The sequence below is a fragment of the Sturnira hondurensis genome, unplaced genomic scaffold, assembly GCF_014824575.4.
Source record: "Sturnira hondurensis isolate 20B ecotype Veracruz unplaced genomic scaffold, ASM1482457v3 Scaffold0007036, whole genome shotgun sequence".
In the NCBI taxonomy this organism is placed as follows: domain Eukaryota; kingdom Metazoa; phylum Chordata; class Mammalia; order Chiroptera; family Phyllostomidae; genus Sturnira; species Sturnira hondurensis.
The window spans coordinates 6,839,450-6,856,023 of NW_028079667.1; the positions used below are offsets into that span (position 1 = coordinate 6,839,450).

Genomic DNA, 16,574 nt, shown 5'->3' on the forward strand with positions numbered 1-16,574 from the left:
GACAGGGGAGGCAGATTATTTTTCTACAACAGGGACACTCGGGGTCTTTCTGAAAACAGAGAAGAAGAAAAAGGAAGAAGGAGACAGGACAAAGATGAGAGGCAGATATGAGGACAGGCAGAGGTGGAAGAGGCTGAATTCCAAGGCTGAGATGAAGGCAGCAACCTCAGAAAGGGAAAAAGGTGGATCACATTTCCTTACTGGCTGCCCCCTCCCCCACACCAGGTTTCCTTATTCCGCCCTCAACCCCTTCCCCTTCCCCTCTCTCTTCCCCATGATTTTCTGACATATTTCTCTAGGAAAAATAGGCTTAGGAGAAAAACAGAATGGAAGTCTTTTTTGTTTGTTTTTTTTTTAAAAAAGAGTGTTGAAGTAATCTTCTTTTTGTTCTTGTCAATCAACTCTTCCCAACAAGACTTTAAGCCGTGCAGAGGCTAAAATGATGTTTACTACTTTGTCCCCTGCAGGGTCCTGAACACAGTAGGTATTCCATAAACCCACATTCTCTGTGCTCTGAACTTGGCCTGCGAGTCTGCCTCTGCCTCGTATGAGGCTGGATGTTCACCAGCAGCTTCTTTTCTTTGCACCATGCTCAGTGGCATCACCCTTGAACCAGGAAATGGATCACTCAGAATAGTAAGGGCCCTTGTCCTGGGAAGAACGGCCAGGAGCATCAGTCACACTGCACTCGAGACTACTAATGAGCTGACTCTGTGGTCATCAGGGTACAAAATTTCCCAATTCCATAACCTACAAACTTCCAGCCACAAAGCCAGAACCTGCTGGGACCTCCTAAAATTTAGCGGAGAAGTGGCACTCTTGAGGGTGCCAGTGTGTATGCACATCCACAACACAACCCCTACTCACACACCTGCTCGCTATCTTTATAGCCAGTAACCACACTTAGCATCTGGTTTCATCCTCTTTCAGTTAGTTCAGTAATGGTTTTGCAGGGAAGAACCCCTAAGCTCCAAATGTCAGATCCATACCTCAAGCAAAACAGTAAAATAGATCCAAAGAAGCCCTGGCTGGTGTAGCTCAGTGGATTGAGCGCAGGCCTGTGAACCAGAGAATCGAGGTTCGATTCCCAGTCAGGGCACATGCCTGGGTTGCAGGCTGGTTCCCTGCAGGCCAACTCCCAGCAGGGGATGCACGAAAGGCAACCATACATTGATGTTTCTCTCCTTCCCCTCTAAAGATAAATAAATAAATAAAATCTTTTTAAAAATTTAAAAAAATAGATCCAAAGAAGACACAGCAACTTCTGCTTCAACAATGTTTACTGGCTGATCCCTGTTGGTAAATGCTCTGATGGCAAGTCAGAGAGAATCAGAACCAAAAGCTGAAATAGTCAAATAAAACTATAAAACTAAACATCAGGTGAAGTTCAGTCCACTCAAAACAGTGGGCAATATCTGCAATGTGCTTGAATGAGGTGGGTGAAATACCAGTAACGATGCACATAAGAGCCCCGTGTCCAGACAAGAGGAGATCTGAAGGACGTGGTCATGGGCTTACGATTCAGTCACTGACGGAGTGCCTGATGATGGGGCACCAAGGACTGGCTTCGAAATTCCTTTTGTAAAGTCCAAAGCATTATCCCTATAATGTGGGCTCATGGAGTCACAAGGCCAGAATCAAGCCCGGGGGTCAATGAACTGATCTGGGAAAAGATCGTTAAAGACTAGAATTTTTCAAGCCTATTTAGAAGAAAAAAATATATACAGGAACTTCCCCAAAAGATTCCAGAAGATTCTCTAAATGTTCTATTAGTATGTTAATTGGGTTTGGAAGAAATATGGGAATGCAGCAAGAAAAGATGAAATTATGCTGGGAAACAGGCCCGCCAGCAGAGAGACCGCATCCACAGGACACGCATGCAGGGGTTGGGAAGGACGGAGGCAGAGGCGGCAGAGGCGGCGGCAGCAGCACGCAGGTACGTTACCTTGATGGGCTTGCATTTCGGGAAGGGCCTTTTCTAAGACTGCTAATGCTTTTCTATGGTAATCTGCTTGGGCTTCTAATAACTGAGAACAGACCCACATTCAAAAACAAAAGTAATGTTAGCACTGGATGGACACATACACACATGGCTGAGCAAAACTAAAAATGAAATCTTTTGCAAAAAAAGCTAAAATTACTCAATTTTTATAATGCTTTTAACATTGTGTCAAGGGCCCAGTGCTTACCGTGACAAAGAACTTGCCATACTCCCCTTCTTTGGCCATGAAGTTGTACATATCTGCTGCAAGCTGATCCTGAGTAAGAGAGAAGACACAGCACTGAGAAAGACAGCTGAAAGAAAACAGCATCTGGAATTAACTTCTAGGAGCCCCGAGTGCAAAATAGGATGGAAACAGAGCCAATAAAGCATCTATCAGCGGACTGGCACAACCCGGTGCGGGAACAAGAAAAGCAAACAGGGAGCTTATTACAGATAGACGTGAAAAGACCTCTAAGGTATGTTGTTAAGAAGTAAGGTATAGACCTGGCTGATGTAGTATAGTGGACTGAGCCACAGGCAGCGAACCAAAGGGTTGCCAGTTCGATTCCCAGTCAGGGCACACGCCTGGGTTGCAGGCCAGGTCCCCAGTGGGTGCCATGTGAGAGGCAATCACACACTGACGTCTCTCTCCCTTTCTCCCTCCCTCCCCATCTCTCTAAAAATAAATAAATAAAATCTTAAAAAAAAAAGAAGTGAGGTATAGAGCCCTACTTATGGTGTGTCATTACTTGGGTTAAAAAAAGGAGAGGAAAAATGATACATTTTTATTGCCATGGTTATATAAAAATATCTCTAGATAAAACACAGGAAATTAGCAACAGCAGCTACCTGCTGGAGGCAGTGGAAATTAGGCAGAAAAAGGACAAGGATAGAAGGAAAACTTTACTACATGTTTTATATTTTGATATATTTTTAACTAATGTAAGTGGATTACTAAGTTAATAGTTTTTAAAGCGTGACAGATTAGGCAACTGGATATATATATATATTGTTAATTTTAGTATATATACACATTAGAACTTCATACATATATTTTTAATGTACTGCCTTCTATTTTTAGCATCAAGGCACACAAAATTAACATGAAGGTCCCTTGTTTATTTAAAAAATCTGAAAATGCTACTTAGGAGTAACAGATATTCTTTAAGAACAATTGGGAAAGTAACAAAGTGAATTAATGGATTTTCCCCCTGCCAAAAAAATAAAAAAGAAAGAAAAGAAAAAGAAGGAAAAGACAAAGGAAGAGTAAAGAAAGGGAGGGATGGAGGGATGGAGGGATGGAAGGAAGGAGGAAGAGAGGAAGAGAGCCAAGGAAGGAAGGAAAAAAAGAAGAAAAAAAGGAAGGAAGAAAGGAAGGAAGGTAGGTCGGCCTGACATGAATGGAAGTTAGTGAGGAGCTGATATGAGTCTGTGCTAATTTTGGTAGCCAAGATGTTACAGTCTAGCAGTCACGTGGGGTCAGAGGACAGAAAAGGGAAGCCTTGGGCTGGGTGAGGTGAGAACTGTAACTGAGAGGTGCATGCACATCACTCATAAAGATAAAACTTCTGAGAAACTATACCCTGAAGAAAGAGTAGATCAGAAAAAATTCGTGAAGCAGACATGGAAGTAATAGGGTATATCTGTTTTGGATTGGCTTTGGGTCAGGGACAATAAAACATCTCCCTGAGATTTCATAAACACAGACGTGCTTTCATGAAGGTTATACGTTTGGGTTTCACTATATGTGTGGTCCAGGAATCTTAAGAGTAAGAACACTGAGTTAAAAATGGCCCATACTGCTAATAAATACTCTCTGGGGAGACTCATTCCCAAATCCCCACGAATCCCACATATGAAGTCCCTCTTAAAACGAGCTTACAATACAAAATTATGGAACAAATGAGAAAACCACCACCACAAAGCAAACTCCCACCACTCTTACCAAAGACTGTTGAAATAAGTATATATAAAATTACTTTAAAAATTAAAAATAAGTACTAAAAAGAACATAATAGCAAAAAAGGAAAAATTGAAGAACTGAAACTTTAGAAATGAAAAATACAGTCAATGAAATTTAAAACTCAATGTGAATAAATTAAACAGCAAATCAGATACAGCTAATATAATCAGTGAAACAGAACTTAGACCTCAGGAAATTACCCAGAAGTTAGCATAAAGAAGAAAATATTTTCCTAGCTTGTCACCATTTGAAATGACAAGCCATGGTATGGAAGCTTAGAGAAGAGACTTCAGCCCATAAAGTACCAGTTCAGACTCCCCAAACCTCTAGCCAAATTTACGTCTAATAAATAGCCAACACCTAAGATCTAAGTTATAACAAGACTGCTAGGTAAATGACACTGGCAAAGCTAAAACCCTGCTGAACAGAATTACGCTAGTGTGAGACTATTTTATCGGAAGAATTTACCTGAATAACATCTTTCAAAATTCAAGGCTATGGCATGACTTTGGGAGTTTAGAACTGATCAAGGTTTGCTATATTGAAAAGTGAATTACAGCATGACCTGAATAAAGTAAAATAAAACAAACCTAACACTATCTAGGAGAATAAAGAGGACATTTTTGGAAAAGGATGAAAAGTAAGAGCAAGAAAAGTCGAAGTTGATCATTCTATAAATCAAAGACCTGTGTCTTTACCACCTCAAACCACCTTTGGAATAACATGTTTTCACAGATACATGACAGAGATTGAGGTCACTTACCCATCTACTCTGGAATTTAATCCATGAGATACAAAGTTCTGTTTATCCCAAATTATAAGTCAGCTGTCCAAGCAACACTTAAAAAATAATTCTTCCCTTCCTTATAGACAATGACCCTTTTATTATAAATCCAATCTTTAAATATTATAGCATTTTAGAAAATCGTAGAAAATTTTTAGAAAATCTGATCTACTCTGGTGCCTAAAACAACTGTACATTGTTTTAATTGTAACTTTATGGTATGTTTTGCTATGGTTTTCTCTCCTTTTTTTCACCTATTCTTTATTTAAAATAAGGTTAGACATTTTTTGTTGAGTTTTTAAAATACACTACTTGACTTTTTAAAAATAATGTTTTATTCTAATTATATAGGAATGCAGACTCTTAGAAAATAAAAAGAAAATAAAAACCACTTTTAATATCATTCAGAGTATTCTGATAATTATGTAAAAACAATTTGACCTTTCACCCATCATTTGCAAAAACCAAAGGTTGATGCCAATACATGTTTGCACACCTTGCACTGTTCTACTTTATTTCCAGCTTCATCCATCTCTTCCTTTAGGGTATCTATTTTTGACGGAAGTCCCTGAAAGTTGGTTCCTGAAGATTTGTGAGCCTGGTTCCACCTGCAAAACACAAGGGTAGTCAATATCTGAGAACCACCTGTACATACTTGACCTTATGTACCTGAGGGAGACAGACTCTTTCCACAAAACTGATTCTACTTGGGCTAGGTACCAGTACCTAGATGCCAGTTTCTCTCATGTTTATCCTCTAAGAATGGAATCAGGCAAAAAGAGCCATCAGCTTCTCACCATGACAGGATCTTATACTGCTGGGAGGTGCTGTCTGCTCCAAGCAGAATTGACCATGTCTTGTCTCACATAAGCCCCACTGCCAGAAATCAGCCACAAAACCCCTTTCCTATAATGTCTAGTCAGGGACTCCTTGCCATAAAACAACCCACTCTCGTGCTTTGAGCTGAATACTCCCTATTACCACGGGAAGTCAGTTCCACAGGACTCCTACGACTCTTCCTACTTCCATCCCGACCTGTGATGACTTTCAGCAATTAAAAGCCAGAACTCCAGTCATGTATCTAGCAATTGAGAGCACTTAAAGAATAAAAAAATCCTTGTAAGAATAAATATTCTAAAGACAACATCTACAGCAAATCTTAAACATAATGTAGAATATTATGTTCCTTTTATAGTGAATCAAAATGACAAAATAAAAAACATATACTACAGCAATAACATGGAAGCTCATCGGGGTAGAGGTGATAACTAACTTGACATTTAATGGAGTGGTGTTTCTCCCCACCTCCAAAGCGAACAGTAAATTAGTGGTGCATCTGATAGTCAACAGTGTCTTAGAAACAAGGCAGCATTGTCACATCTTTTCCAAGTCTGCAATAAAAGCATCTGACACGAAGAAACTCAGTAAATGACAGCAATGTTGCCATGTTTGCCAAATAGATAGATAATCATATCTACTTCACAGGACTAGAGTGAGGATTAAGAGCTAACAAGTAGGTGCCAGCAAAGCCATGTGGTTTTATAAATAAAGTTTTATTGGAACACAACAATGCTCATTCGTGTACAAATTGTCCAGGGCTGCCTTTATGCCACAGTGGCAGAGCCAAGAAATTGCAACAGGACCCACCTGAGTTGCAAAGATGGAAACATTTTTATTATGTGGCCCTTTGCAGATGAAGTTTGTCAACCCTTGTGATACAATAGGAGAAAAGACCTGGCAGTGGTGGCTGCCTCCCCATTCCCAACTCCCAGGCCCAGAGAGAAACCCACGTAGGTCACTAATACAAATGTGCTCACCAAGAAGGCAGCTGAGGCTGTGGCCAGGCCACAATGCACCAGACCAGTCATATGACATCAGCCCACAAGTCAGCAGCTGTCTAGGGTGGTTACTTAGTTTTATCCAAGTGCCTCCCCTCTGAGTGTGGCATTTGATTGTGAAGGCAATCATAACATCACATGGGCTTTGACCACACTGGGACCCTGAAGAGCTAAGATCACAGATCTAATTATTCCTACACTCTACTTTGCCAAGAGCAATGCTCTTAGAACCGTCTGCTCTCCCCTCAAGGCACTCAGGTTTCTTTTTTCTTTCCTGTCTCTTTTCATTATTGGTTCACAAAGATCAGGATGGTCTAATCTAATATCATCCCTTCTGCTGTGCTTGGGAGAATAAGGTCTCAAAGCAGGCGCAAGCAGCTCAGGTGGGTGAACATACGACAACTTCCATTTGTCCATAAAGGGGTCTTTCTCTCACACACGTTGGGGATGGGAATGGTGACTGGGGAGGTGGCATGACGCTGCATTATTGGTTATTCTTCCAGCTCTACCTTACCTGGCTCTGACTGAGTCCCAGTCTAACACCAACTTGGCAAGCTGTTTCCTCTGTTTTTGGATGTTGGGAATCTCCACCTAGAAAGAATACAATATCTCACACCAACTGGAATGAACTTTGGGTTTTTGGCTTAACATTTAAAATGGAAATATTTATTTATGGATTTCTTTTCTCTTAGGCAAAGGATTGTGAACTGTCAATTCACTCCCTGTATTTCCAAAGAGAAGTCAAAAAGCCACTGATTATTGTTAAGGTTTCAGACTCAAAAGAGCACCATTTGCTGCCCAGCCTGCACCAGGAGTGCCCACCTCTGCTATGCTATATAGCGGGTCCACAATCTCCTTCTCCATGAAGACCTCATGCTGAGAGAGCTCTAGAGCCAGCTGATTCTCAGCATCTCCACACGTCTCCAGCATCCTCCTTTAAAACAACAAACACAAGCTCACTAAATCAAGCACCTAAGTTACAAAGGGGAGTCAGTTCTGCCCTCTATATAATAGATGCCTACCATGAACACCCCACCCCACCCATCCACTTCCACTAACCCAGGGTGCATGGCTCTTTCTGAGAGTAGTGCCTCTTACCCCAGGAGAGAGTCTTCCAGCTGTGTTGCTGCCTCTTGCATATTCTGAGCGAGAGCTGTCAGAGGGAGCTTTTTCTGGAAAGCCAAAGATAGTTTTCTTTCATGAGTATTGACACCCATTGTAAGTTACCTGCTTCAGGTCATCATTCATTGATTTCTCCTCCAGGCAAACCACACAGGTAGGAGACAGCCTTTCTGGGCTCTTGCTGTGGTTTCAAAGGAATGAGCTGTGTGACTTAAGCTCTGCAATTTCTATGCACCTAGAATACAGGTATAATAACGGTGAGGGTGTCCCAGGGCTGTTAAGGATAGAAGGAGGTATTCAACTTCAAGTACTGAGGATGTGTTAAGTACTCAGTAAATGTTAGCTGATGCTTTGCTGCTGTTGTTGTTGCTGTTACTATTACTAATGAACAGATGCACACTATGTCTCAGGCACTAGGGACACAAGACACAGACTTGCTCTGATATCACAACAAAAATAAATGCAGTAAGGCGCTCAACTTTAAAAACTTTTGTCAGAATACACATTCTTATATTGGCTGTTAAGTTGGCTGTAATCACAAAGATTAAGGTTTAGCTATAGATCTAAAACTAGCTGAATTTCTAAAGAAACATTTTTAAGATTTTTAAGCACAAAGCCATTTATTTTCCTATCACAGATTTTTTTTCTTAGCTGGAAATGGCCATAAGGACCACCTGATTAAGTTTTCATTGTATACTCAAGGAACCTGAAGTCTGGGAGGTTAGAGAGAATGGCCAGACACCCAGGAGAGGGATGGCAGAGCCAGACCCCAGTGTTGGTGGCCTGAGCCTCGGAATCAGTCTTGCACCACACTGGCTGATGGCACACCTCAGGATATTTGGAAAGTAAGAAGCGTGTTGGTTACACCACCATAATCTGCTAACAGAAAGCACTTTCAGTGTTGTAGTGTCCCATGTAACTCTGCCTTCCCACTAGCAAGGGCACTCACATTAGACACAGGATCCACCTCACTATGGCTTTATGCCTTAGCCGCGGGCACGTCACCTCTCTTTCCTGCTTTCAGAGGTCTCCATCTGACACACTCACACCTGCATTTGCTTGTATCGTACAGAACATCTCTGAGAGGCTGCTGAAGGAATGCTGGTGGTTCTGAAGAGTGTGACAGGGAAAGACTCACTTCATGTTCTTTTGTATATTCTGGAGTTTGACCATATAAACAGTCCACTGAAATTTAAAAATGAACAACTAGGATATTTACCCATCCCTCCTCTCCCCAAGTTATTTTCAATAAGTATCAGGCTTCACTTGCCCGCTTGCCCACTTCCACACTTCTAGACTTGGAAGACATGAGAAAATGGGCACTGTGCTTTTACTGCAGTAGAGGATAATCCTTTCTAAGGGAATCTAATTAAATGTAATAATCAAGAGAAATATACTGGTGCGACTCTGGAGCTCTACAGGTCTATGGGGGAAATAATAAAGAGAGGAATCTTTTTTGATGAGTATCATTCCAGCTCCCAGCTATAAACAGCCTGTGGTTTCTGCGCTCTGACCCCAAAGCCACATCAATCCTGTCTCTAATGTCCATAAATAAGGACACTCTGCTTATTTAACATGTGAGCTCATTAACAAAGATACTGTCCATCAACATCAAACTCTTCCATGAGGAGAGCTAAGGGCTTCCTAGGCATGAATAGCTTTTTATCACCCGGACTCATTTTAAAAAGCTCTAAAGTCATAATTTATAAAATACATGCCAACTGTACAAAAAGTATTTCCAGATCTGATATGAACTATAACATAAGCTCTGCCCCATCAATGGCTTGGGCTGAGAAGGCCACCTGCCCCGTCTCTCTGTCCTTTGTTCTTGCCTCTTCATGTGTGTGGGGGTTTCTGGTGGGGCTTTTGGGGTCTCCTCCTATATTTCCTATAGCCCTAGAGACTGCTGTGATTTTCTCCATATTATATGATCTCTTCTGGTCATCTCCTCTATCATTTCCATGGTGACTGCTCTTCCCACACGCAGACTTCCAGAGTGCAGACTTCCTCAGAGCTTTGTCTCAGGAACTGTTGTTTGAGATTAAAAAAGGAAGACTAAGGCATTAGGTTTTAGAAATGAGGTCTACGTACAACCTTGTATACTTAACCCCAAGCTCACTACCACCTAGAAAGGAGGGCCAGGCAACCCCTTTGCCCCAGCTCCATGGAATAGGCCCATTACCTGCCACTCTTTCCTGCCTTTACAGCCAGTCTATCACCTCCTCCAGAAAGCCTCACCTGACTACCTCTCTCCTCCTTTGGTGCTCATTCCTGTTCCTCCCAAAATACCTTGTCATATTTTACTTAGTATGTTGTTTTATAAGTATACATTCATGTGTATCTCCCCCACCAGGCTGTGAGCACCTTCCAGGTGGAGGTGGCCTGTTATTCATTTTATATCTCCAGCACTTGTACATGATATGTCTTGTTCCTTTTGACTGTTTTGAGACACAGCCTGGCTGTCACATGCATTCACTAGACACAGATGTTTGTTAAACACCTAGCTGTGTGAAGGACAATGGCATATACCATGAATGACAGGAAGCAGAGACAATGAGACTTATAAGTCAGACTATCAAGGACTTAAGTCATGCTGAAGAGCTCAGGCTTTAACCCAGGCACTGGGCAGTGGAATGTCCCTGCCAGACACTGCTGGCATTATGGTCACTATCCTGTGCAGAACTGTCCTTCCAGACACTACAGATATTTGTCATCTTGGTCCCCCACCTTTCAAATGCCTGGGTTTCAGTAGTGAACCTCAGTCTCTATGGCAACCAGAAATGTTTCTACACATTTCCAAATATCCCAGGACTGTAATCTGTTCCCTGTCGAGAACAACTAAGTTTTGTTTTTGTTTGCTTGTTTTTAAGCAGGAGGATGATAGGATCAATTTGTACTCCAGGAGACCAATTCTGGTAATCAGGTTGAAGACAGTATGAAAAGAGGGCAATCGACAGGACATTTAACTCCAGAGGAGCCTGTGGCAGTCCAAGGGAGAGGACATCGGGTCTCACATTAAGGTGAGGTGGCAGAGTTGGAGTGGGGGTGAGGAAGTCAAAAAGTACTCCAAGAGAATCACAGGACTTGCTCATGAAGGCACTCCAGGAGAGAGAGGATAAGATGAAAGGGGATGTAAGATAACCCTAAAGTTTCTAGCTTGCATAACAGGGTGGATGGAATTTGAGTCAGTCCCTAAGGAAGAACTGGTTATGCATGCTAAAGCAGACAACTACGAGAGAGAGAGTTCTTTACTTGGCTGCAAATGGTTTAGAAGTGCCTGCATGGAGAAATCAGTTAGAAGCCATGAGACTAGAGGAGGCAGCCCAAGGAATGTGACTGTGAGAAGACTGAGCAGGACAGAACCCTGGGAAACAATATTCAAAGGGCAGGCGAGCAGAAGCCGCAGCAAGAAAAGGAGGAGCGGCAGGGGCAGAATCAGTGGATTGGGTCTGATTTTGAAGGATGGGGCCTGCGGTAGGCACTTGAGATTGTAGGTGTGTGCAAACTTCCACCCTTTGCTAGACACACTGCAGAATGCTCAGGCAAGAGAGAATAACCCAGCTGTGGAGATGCTCCATAAATGTCTGCAGGAAACATAAAAGGGTGACACAGGCCATCTGTGTGGCAGCTCTTCCTTTTGAGACACCTGGTAACAAAGCAATATAGAAAGATTTCTCATTCTGTTAAGACAACCACTGGAAGAGAAGTTTTCTACTCCTGTGGGACACACATAAGGAAGCGAGCACCCATGGAAGGTACTGGTAGCCAACCTGCAACAAGGAGGGCCACCGACTTAGGGGCCAAGCAAACACTGAAGAAGGGAAGGGGGAGAGAAGGCGAGACAATGGGCTTCTGGTCATATCACTGAAATGCTAGACCAAGACTTACCTAAAGTTCATTCAAACTTCTGGATTTTTCCAGAAGTAAGCCAATAAATTCTACTTTCTAAGGCATTTTCAGACAAGTCTTCAGCCTTTTGCCAACAAAGGATTCCTAACCAACATGTCCATTCTCTAATCAATGACAAGTGGCTCAAGTCCAAAGCACTGGAGCGAGCAGGGCTTTCAGCTCAGTGACAAAAGAATGTTATGGTAGGGCAGGTGCTGTGAGCACGAACGGGATATAAGGCACAAATCTGCAGGTGAATCTGCTGATGCTGCTTGGGGAAATCCAGCCAATCAAAGGAGAAAAGGCCCTCAAAGACATAACATCTCTGACTCAAAATCACATCTGATACTCACATGTCTCCTCTCGGCATCGGTACCGTGCTGGCCCTGGAAGCAGGCCGTCAGCCGCTTGTGAGAATGGTGGCACATTGACCGCACTGCGTCCAGGCGCCGTTCAATCTGACAAAACAGAGACCAATGAGCCACTTGCAGGGCTTAAGAATAAATTTGGCCCTTTATATTAGTGCCTACATTACACAGTAAAAGCATCTGCAGTCAAAGTTGTTGGTTCTCAGGTATAAATGCAAATGGTTTCTGTTCATTGACACCAGGTGTTCTCACTACTGACATTTGGGGCTGGAAAACTGTGGGTTGTGCGTGACTGTCCTGTGCATTACAGTATGTTTAGCATCATCTCTAGCCTCTACTCACTGAATACAAAGAGCATTCCATGCCACCAATTGTGACAACCAAAACTATCTCCAGACAAGGTCAAATAATCCCTCAGAGGGCAAAACCACCTTTGGTTGAGAACCATAGATTTTTACTCTGAAGTTTTAGGTCCCTTTGAAGCTGAATCTATTTGCAGAGAGAGGGGACAGTCCCACCTAAAACTTGCTATCAGAAAGAGCAGTGGCAGTGAAGTCGCATACCACAGCAGCATGAGGAATGTGCAAGGTCCAACCTACACAGGCGCAAGTGAATATCCTGGGCCCAGACTCAGGCCCACTGCAGGTAGGGAAAATTCAGGGCACTCAGAAGGTCTCTCCTGCACATGGCAGTGCAGCCTTCTACACACAGTACATTAGGCAGAAAAACAAAATAAATGGTCTACAACCTAACCTCAGGACCAGTGTTTTCAAAGTTATTCCTTATCGGCCTAGGAGTTAAGTTTTTGTTTTTACTTTTTTAAATAAACCCCTAAAGCAGAATGGCAGCCACAATACGAAACACTGACTTAGAGGACTCCTGCCTCATGATTAGCTTCCCAAGATATTACCGCTGGGATATGGCTATTTACGGCAATGAGACCTGCTTTTGATAGGAAGGAATGCCAGAAATGTGTACTCTGATGACTCATCAAGAATGAGAACAGGCCCTTAGGGATGCTTTCTGTTTTAAAGAAAAGTCAACAAATTCAAAGCAGAATATATTTTTACCCCAAACCACTTTACCCAGTGAGAAGGTCCTCAGGGCAGCAGCAGCTTCAGTCCAGACGCAAGCCCGGAGGACCACAGGGCCCTGTCTGGCTGGCACATTCATATTTAGGAGCAGATGCCACGTTGGCTCCCCCAAATCTTATGATGGCCAGATTTTAAGACATTAGACAACAAATACACTCTCTTCATTGCCATAAAAGCATGGAGGGAAAATACAAAAACAAAAAAAACCCTNATTTTTACCCCAAACCACTTTACCCAGTGAGAAGGTCCTCAGGGCAGCAGCGGCTTCAGTCCAGACGCAAGCCCGGAGGATCACAGGGCCCTGTCTGGCTGGCACATTCATATTTAGGAGCAGATGCCACGTTGGCTCCCCCAAATCTTATGATGGCCAGATTTTAAGACATTAGACAACAAATACACTCTCTTCATTGCCATAAAAGCATGGAGGGAAAATACAAAAACAAAAAAAACCCTCCTTTTCACTTTGATTCCAATTTCTACGACAATGGAAAGCCTGTAGGGACACCGGTCTTGGGCTGTCTGCTCACTGACTGATCCTGAGAGCCTGGAGTGCCGTCTGGCGCACGAAGGGAGGGCATTCACTCAATATCTGTTGAAAGGATGCACATCTACTGAGTCCCTGTGCAAGGGACGAGGAAATAAATGGCGGTCCCTGCCCTCCAGGGAATCACAGCTGCCCTAGCAAACAACACACAAGCTAAATAAAAAGACAGCCTTTTAAACTGTTCTCATGGAGATCTAAGAAAGAATGTAGGATAGTGATTTTCAACAAGAGTTCATCAAGATTCTTCGACAGGAATTTTACCTATTATTCAGGGGCACTGACTCTTTTCCCTTAGACTGTCAAATAAAAAGTAGCAGTAGCCAACACAACACTAGCCGTCCAGTGTGAATGAATCAAAATTATACCTATATTTTGTTGAATTGGCAAAAAATATATTTTTTGGTGTGCCACAGAATTTTAGTAATTAGTTTATGTGTACCATGAGATGAAAGAGGTTGAAAATCAGATACAGGAGAACAGAGAGTAAATTAAGGGAAATTTAACAACAGAAACAAAATCATTTCTGTGCCTTGTAAGAGTGGGAATAAAACAAATCATCATTTAGTACTGACCACATATAGGGTTCCATTCTCAGTGCTTTCCTTGTTTAATTCATTAACAACTCCCAACAACTCTCTAGGGGCACAGAACTACTACCCACCTTGTAGAAACCTGGAAACTGAGGCACAGGGAGGTTAAGTAAACCCCTGAGGCCACAAAGCCAACAAGGGCAAACCTGGAGTTCGAATCCAGGCAGCTGGGCACCAGACTCCAAACTTTTAAACCACTACTCTCCTTCTATATTCTCAAAACAACAGAAATCTGTAACAATTATGACATACATGGAGTAAGTGTCTGTGACACAAATAAAGAGTTCCTAGAAAATGGCAAACTCTTCAGGCCCCAGCAGATGCTTGGCCAAAAGGACAAGGACAGATGGCTGCCACTTGTGTTCCATGAGAACGCGGCCCTCTGGCCTCATCTCCAGGCTTCAAGGAGTAAATGAGGTAATGTTTATCACTGATAAGCGATGTGGGCAGGAGAATACTGATGCAAAAACTGAGTGTAGTTAAAGCTTACCTGGACCAAACAATACTTCTGAATGTCTGAAAATGAGTTGGAAATATATGACAAATAGCAGTGAGGAAATAATTAAGAATATGAGTCTCTAATAAATCTTTAAAAAAAACATGTTCTTAAAATATTCTACCTGCAGATAGCTGTCATAATTTAAGGTATCATGGTATGATATGGTGAAAGCGGCATTTAAAAAAATTACACTCCTTCCCTCCACAGGAAGAGCAGAAAGCTACCTGGGAGCAGGTTTCTGGTCCTTGGGGACTCACTGGAGCACACCTGCTGTAGGTTACAGAAATGAGAGGCAAGGAGACAGGTGAGGAGGCTCAACAGAAACCTCTATTCCAAAGAGGTTCTTGTCCTTCCTGAAGTATCTGTTGTGGGTGATGCTGGCGTACAGTAGGGGGAAATGATACATATCAAGGGTCCAGGGATTTTGGGGAGAAACTCCTGTCCCAAAGTTAGGGAAACCTGTTGAGGGCTGGAGTGGAGTGGCCCTGGCTCAGGGCCTGAGCAGGAAACACCCCTTCCTACAAAGAGGAAACAATGTTGGAGCTAATGCCGTGAGGCCACCCTATTGCCTCATGCTGGTCCCGACACTTCCAATCACTGTCACTGAGACCTTAAGTTCCCCAAGGACCCAACTCAGCCCAGAATCGGTGAACAAAACTGTAAGAGGGAGCAAGAAGTCAAAACTCTAGGCTAAAGCCAGTGAGGCCTCTGCTGCAGCTGGCAGGGCCTATCCTGTCAAGAGCACCGTCTCAGTAGCAAACTAGAGTCCCTCAGCCTGCCCAGGACACATGACCAGGCCACAGTGCCAGGAACTGGCCAGGCAACCAGGCCCCTCCCCTGCCCCTACTCCGACACCTGGTACTTGAAAGTGGGACTAGCCCCATTTGGACTTTACAACATGACACCAGAGTTTCAGATCCCCTTTTTATCACTGAGCAACTCAACGCCTGTTCTTTCCTGCTCAAACCATGCTAACCAATTTTATTCTGTTTCAGGGTAAAAAACAAAAACAAAAACAAGAACATAAGCTTTAGTTCTGACCTATGGATTTTTTTAACATGCCTTTAAACAACAGTTCAAAAAGACTTAATTTTGTTACCTGTAACAGATCTTCACTGAGGACTTCTGTTTTCTCGGCTCTGTCAGAACAATTAAAAGTTCAGAGTTAGAGATCCAGAGATGAAAAGCAAGTCAGGACAATTAATAATTTTTACCCCAGAATTTAAAACAAAACAGGCAGAAGTGAATGTAACAAGGGGAGAAATTCTATAAATTTTTACATCAGAGGGCAACTTAAGCAAAACCAAAGAAAAACAAACAAAAGTTTACAGAGAATAACAACCCAAACTCACCCCAGGAGGAGATTCTAACTCAGTAGTTTTGGACAAGATGCTTCCCTTCTTTAACAAGCTCCACCCCGCCTAGAGTTCCATGGCAACCCAAATGAGAACTGATAGCTCTAGAGAAACTTAAATTTCAATTCTTAAAATGATCAGTTCCAAGTTTCACAGCCTGAAATGAGTTTGTCACAAATCTAGAAGCAGTATTCAGTGATACACAATAGTAACAATCAGTGCTCCTTCCTTTACATTTCTCCTTATCTTTACTTCAGAAAGTTATTGTCACAACTTGCTCTCATCTATGCTTTAGAACCACTGTTAGTACCACGGACCTTGCAGAAAAGCAACATGGCAGCCACAGTCAGCAAAGGTGTTGCTGGTGCCCCAGCTGCCGACCACAATCACTTTGTAAGAAGACTTATCTCTGCAGTTCAAAAGGGCAGCATGTTGCTATATATATAGAATGCCCAGAATTACTACAGTCTAAGTGGCATTTGGACTTCTGACCCAAATAGTGATTTAAGCCAAGTCATTTAACAACCCTACCAAATTCCCATGTA

At 42.6% G+C, this 16,574-nt stretch overlaps 1 protein-coding gene across 6 annotated transcripts in view; it reads right to left on the reverse strand.

Annotated features, from left to right (window-relative positions):
* Nucleotides 1-16,574, reverse strand: part of ARHGAP17 (Rho GTPase activating protein 17) — an 88,559-nt gene that overhangs the window by 33,124 nt on the left and 38,861 nt on the right. For 5 of the 6 annotated variants that reach the window (XR_005067222.1, XM_037051060.1, XM_037051065.1 and 2 more), the window contains exons 2-9: nucleotides 15,774-15,813; nucleotides 11,933-12,037; nucleotides 7,668-7,741; nucleotides 7,392-7,503; nucleotides 7,084-7,160; nucleotides 5,228-5,339; nucleotides 2,190-2,258; nucleotides 1,946-2,027 (exon numbers count right to left, since the gene is read on the reverse strand). Coding sequence is in view for 5 of the 6 variants with exons in the window: in XM_037051060.1 (XP_036906955.1) it covers nucleotides 1,946-2,027; nucleotides 2,190-2,258; nucleotides 5,228-5,339; nucleotides 7,084-7,160; nucleotides 7,392-7,503; nucleotides 7,668-7,741; nucleotides 11,933-12,037; nucleotides 15,774-15,813 (671 nt within the window). In the remaining variant the exon portion in view is untranslated. Of the gene's footprint in view, nucleotides 1-1,945; nucleotides 2,028-2,189; nucleotides 2,259-5,227; nucleotides 5,340-7,083; nucleotides 7,161-7,391; nucleotides 7,504-7,667; nucleotides 7,742-11,932; nucleotides 12,038-15,773; nucleotides 15,814-16,003; nucleotides 16,029-16,574 lie in introns of those variants that run through there. The other variant, XM_037051063.1, reaches the window with a different exon arrangement.